This window comes from Hydra vulgaris, chromosome 15 (assembly GCF_038396675.1).
Source record: "Hydra vulgaris chromosome 15, alternate assembly HydraT2T_AEP".
Classification (NCBI taxonomy): Eukaryota; Metazoa; Cnidaria; class Hydrozoa; order Anthoathecata; family Hydridae; genus Hydra; species Hydra vulgaris.
This window is the reverse complement of record NC_088934.1, coordinates 50950001-50955537: the sequence shown is the minus strand read 5'-3', so window position 1 is coordinate 50955537 and position 5537 is coordinate 50950001. Positions and strand designations below refer to the sequence as shown.

At 28.2% G+C, this 5537-nt stretch overlaps 1 protein-coding gene across 2 annotated transcripts in view; it reads right to left on the bottom strand.

Moving 5' to 3' along the window:
• Positions 1-1864: 1864 nt before the first annotated feature.
• Positions 1865-5537, bottom strand: part of LOC100208555 (caspase-3) — a 20134-nt gene continuing 16461 nt past the window's right edge. For both annotated transcript variants that reach the window (XM_065818787.1, XM_065818788.1), the window contains exon 2: positions 1865-3060. In XM_065818787.1, coding sequence (XP_065674859.1) covers positions 1940-3016 — 1077 coding nt within the window. In that variant the 5' untranslated portion in view covers positions 3017-3060 and the 3' untranslated portion in view covers positions 1865-1939. The remainder of the gene's footprint in view (positions 3061-5537) is intronic.

Genomic DNA, 5537 nt, shown 5'->3' with positions numbered 1-5537 from the left:
AGAGATGTAGCTCATAAGTTTAACAAATTTTTTATTGACATCGGTCCTAAACTAGCAAATAAAATTCCTTTTACCAAAGCAAAATTTAACGATTTTCTAGTACAGATGGATAATTGCAATGGTTCCAACAAATTATATTTAAAACTATCTTTTCAAGAATTTGAAAGAGCATTCAAATCACTTAAAAAAAACAAAGCAAGCGGAGCAGATGACATAAACGGTAATATAGTTATAGAATGCTTTAAACAATTAAAAGATATTCTTTTTAAAGTATATGGAGCGTCTGTCCATCAAGGAGTATTTCCAAAACGATTAAAAATTGCAAAAGTTACCCCTATTTTAAAAGAGGGAGATCAAAAAATATCAGTAATTATCGTCCTATTTCCGTCCTCTGCACATTTTCAAAAATACTAGAACGCATTATGTACAATTATGTATATAATTCTACGGAACATGCAATTATCCAATTTGTACGTGAAATTTCAAATTCTTTTGAAAAATCTTAATATACTTTAGGTGTTTTCATCGACCTATCGAAAGCATTCGATACTGTCGATCATCAAATTTTGATACAAAAACTGAAATACTATGGAGTAAATTAAAAATTCATAAAATGGTTCAGAAGTTATTTATCAAACCGTAAACAGTTTGTTTTTATTAATAATAATTATTCTAATGAGTTTCTAAATATTTCATGTGGCGTTCCCCAAGGCTCCATTTTGGGACTACTGTTGTTCTTGATTTATATAAACGACCTAAATAAAGCATCAAATTTAATGAGTATCATGTTTGCTGATGATACCAACTTATTTCTTTCCAATAGTGATATTTACAAACTCTTCACTAGCATGAACAAGCAACTTAAAAACATATCCAAGTGGTTCAAATGCAATAAACTAACTCTAAACATTACAAGTTACAATGTCTTTACCGCCGTCAGAAGCATGCAATCCGTTTAATTAATTTTGCGGATCGATACACTCATTCCAAACCTTTTTTTATTGAAATGAAAATTCTCAATATATATAAGCTTAATGTGTTTAATGTCTTATACTTTATGTACTTGTGGAAAAATGACTTATCCTTATCTGTCTTTAAAGATCTCTTTTGTGAAAAACCAATAAATAAATATACACTTAGAAATAACTTTCTCATATATGAACCTTTTTGTCAAACTAAGTTTAATAAGTTTTGTATTGCTTATCGCGCACCGTATCCTTGGAATAAGATGGTTTTGTAAAATTTTGATATATTTCACACTTATCCCACTTTCAAATATAAACTGAAAAATTTTATTTTAACTATTGATGACGTAGTCAAGTACTTCTAATTGATACTTTGTAATTTTTGTTTAGAACTTTTATTTTATGAAACGTTTTAATTTTTGTTTTTATCTAATATATAAATGATATTGATTCTATATATAGTAACGTCAGATTTATTTACACGAAATTTTATTTTATTTATATAGCATCGTCAGATTTATTTACACTGTTTATTGAAATTTTTATTTATTTATTTTTGTTTTGCTGTAAAATGTCAAAAGCTGCAGAAGGTTTTGATGATAAGATCATTATGATCTTCTTTCAGATGCCTTGTTTGTTTGTTTGTAAAATACGACAAATGTAAACGAGCAAAAAAAATGATTGCAAAAAATATTTACGTAAGTTGTGCATGTAATGTTATGAATAAGCACCCTGATTTCTACATAATTTGTGCATGTAATGTTGGGAATAAGCATCCTGATTTATGCATAGTTTGTGCGCGTAATGTTGCGTAAACACCCTGATTTCTACAATAGTTTTGCACGTAATGTTGTTAATAAGCACCCTGATTTCTACAAAAGTTTAATATAAACCTCAAATTTGAAGTTTAGTGATATATTTCAGTTTTCTACAAAATATAATAAACAAAACTTTTATGTAAATATTTTTTAAAATTATCTATCTTTTAAGGATTCCATAGGTCCGTAAATTGGTGGTAAAAATAATTCTTTTCGCAATTGAGAGATTATTGATCCGATTTGTTTTTTATTATTTTTCGTTGCATTTCCGGCATTTGACATTTTTTCGCTCACTACTTCGTTTACGCGTGTTAAAAGTCGAACAACGTCCATTTTATGGATGTTATCACGAAAAACGGAAGCAACAGCTTTAATAAACCACGAACCACTTTCTTCATTTCGCCAGGAATAATAACCTAGAACTGTTGAATAGGCGTACAAAAAATCGCTTTCAACAGGTAGATCCAGGACATTTGCTTTACTTGACAATTCTTCACCATCAACCTTGTCTAATGATTCCATGAGCTGTGTTCCTCGACATGCTTGAATTAAAAATAATTTCGGTTTATTAGCTAACGCTTTAGTGCAAAAAATATTTGCTATCTCCCTTATTTTTAAAGATTCGTTTGTGCAAAAGATTTCCTCTTCTTTTCCATGTGTTAATATTGCCACCACACAACAACTCATTTTAGAATAATCTTCATTTGCTGCCTGCTTCAATATGTTTAATACATCAGTTGACTTAGGATTATCAAATCTATCTATTTTAAAACCTAATTCTAGGAAAAGATTACATAAATTCTCTGCATCAACATCTGTACCTAATCTAGGGTATTTATCCATGTTAGAAGATTTCATAAAGTTTTTTACATTTATTATTGTCAAAGTTCCTCTTGGAAAAGTGTTGGTATTATAAAAGTTATCAGAGTTAAACTTGAAATCAACCTTCGATAAATCAATTTTTGGCTCATTAGGAATATATTGTATGTGCGAAAATTGAATACCTTCCTCGTCATTCCTTTCAAAAACTTTTTTTCCAAATATGTCTTCTTGTTTGCTTTGGGTATTTGAAGAACATTCTTTATCAATAATTGTCGCATTTGTTACTTTTGATATAGAAGACTCTATCTCATGCGTTTTAAGCTTTTTCGGACATGCATCAATAACATCTAAAGAGTCGGTGTCGTTCAAAGTGTCATTTTTTCTTTTGTTAATGTTATTTAGATTATCCATTTGTTTCCTTCTGTTATTTGATGTAATGTACCAAGTCTTAGAATCTAAAAAGAGTGAAACAGTTAATTTAGTGTAAAAGATTTATGTAAATATTTACTAATGAATTAATACATTCATTTAGTTAGAATAGTTAATATAGTATAATTAATTTCGTCCATTCAGCTCCAAATAATATTTTCGATTTTTTTCGTTTTAAGTGAAATACATTTATTGCAATACATTTAAAGTACGTAGCTAAATAAGTTAGTTAAGTTATAATTATAAATAACATTTATTAAGCTAATGTAATGCAGCTTAACAATAACTAATGCAAAAATAATTATTATAAATTTTCGTAATTAAATTTATTATTCATTCAATATTTTATTCATTAAATTATTCACAGCAAGATGACTAAAAGTTAGCAATTCTGTTTTAATTTTTTATCATTTATAAATCTAAAAATTTAATTTGAACAACATATAATGCATTATTAGAATCAAACTTTTAGATTTATAAATTAAAACATCCCGATACGGAATAAACTCTAAACATTAAATACGTATACTTATATCAAACATAGATGGCTTGCAAAAAATTGCAATGATAGAAGCCTGGAAACAAAAAAACCCAAAGTTTTTGCCTCTTGCCCCAAGCGCGAGAGCAACAAGTTTATAAAATATTTTTTTACTATTCTCAGCTAGACTTATTCATCTATTCATACTATTCTCAGCTAGACATATTCATCAATAAATTTTAAGTTTCATGGTATAAATTATTAGCGTTCTAAAAGTATGACTATAATTTACAACCCCCTCAAATTGAAAGGTTCACAAGTTTTATATGTTCATAACTTATAAACAACATAAAACTTACGTTCAACAATTGTTAAACATAAGTATAAACATATAAGTCTTTGTGGTTTGCTCCATGTCTGTAAGTTAGCTCTCTCAAAAGTCAAAAAATTCTAAAACCGCCCCTGTTTTTAATTATCTTAAAAAAAACATATTATTAAACAAAGCAGAAGAAGAAAGCAATCTAATCAGCCGTGGTGCAACATTGGACAGAAGAAACATTGAAAGCGAAGAAAGTTAGAGATATTTATATATATTTGACTTTTTTATTTTTTTTATTCTTTACCATTGCAATGGAAAATGAAAGGGTAGTTATATAAGAATGCCAAAGGTATAGATGTCAATACAACCTGACACAATTTTAAAGTGCTATAAAGAAACTTTTAGGTGCTTCCAAAAAATTATTGATGGCTTCAAAAAAGAGGTTGAAGACTTTAAACTTAGCCTTAAATTTGACTGTGATCAACTTGAGACAATGACAGTCAAAGAAAAATAATCATAGAAAGAGCTCATCGGGTTGAAAAATTTGAAAACAAGCCGAGGACAATTATTTGCAAATTTTAAAACTGTTAGGAAAATGAAAACATTTTGGTTAGGGCAAGAAATGTTAAAAGGAAAAATATCTTCATTAATTAAGACTTTAGTGGAGAAACTATGAGTTATTTGCAGAAGACTAATTTGATAATTTGATTATTTGAACTAAGAATTATTTGCACAAGCAAAAATGCATAGAAGTCAAGGAAAATATGCGAAGGTTACACTCGGCATTTTATTTTGCAACCGCCTGGTCTCAAGAGAAATGCTGAGAATCAGCAGTGCGACGAGAAACAAAGAAAATTGAAAATAAGTTTGCATTGTTTTTATTTTATTTTACTTATTTTATTAAATTGTTTGATAATTTTTAATCAAAGTTAATAGACTTTGATTAAAAATTATCATACGATCTAATAAAAAAATTAGTTCAACTTACAAGAATAATATAACAATTGATATTGAAAACTTTCAGTCTCCAATTTTAAACTCTTTAAGAACTAACAAAAGTGAATATAGTTTTTGGACTGAAATAAATATAAGTTGTCTCGACAACTCATACTAAAAACCTGACAAATTTAATTGAGAAAAAAACACTGAGCTTCAAAGCTTTAAGCAATGGTTTATAAACTTGAAAGCTTTGGTTTGGTTTATAGCTAATTATTATAAAGTTGTGAAAATAAAAGTTTTGCTCTCTTCCATAAAATGAAAATCTTTAAAATGAGACTAATCTTCAAAATGAGACTAATCTTCAAAAAATGCCAAAATTGTCAATCAATAAAAATGAAATAAATCGAGTAAACCATACAAGGTTTTTTGGGAGTAATGTTTGACATATTAGCCTCATAGAAACAAAAATATCTTCTGTTATTAGTGTGTTATAAAAATCTAGGGCCTTTATTGATTATAGATCACGCAAAACGCTTTGCTTTAGTCTTGCTCGCTGCCATCTCTCCTACCCCAGCACACAATTGACGTCTTTTAGACCGTCTGAAATTGGTCAAATTTGCATCTATTTCCGTTACGTGTGTTTTAGACGTATATTAGAGATCGAAAAGACTTCTGATTATAGAGATGCATTTTTATAGAGATTCTATTTTAGATGCATATTAGATGCATAAAATAGACTCATGCATAGATTTTTTTTTCCATCTAAA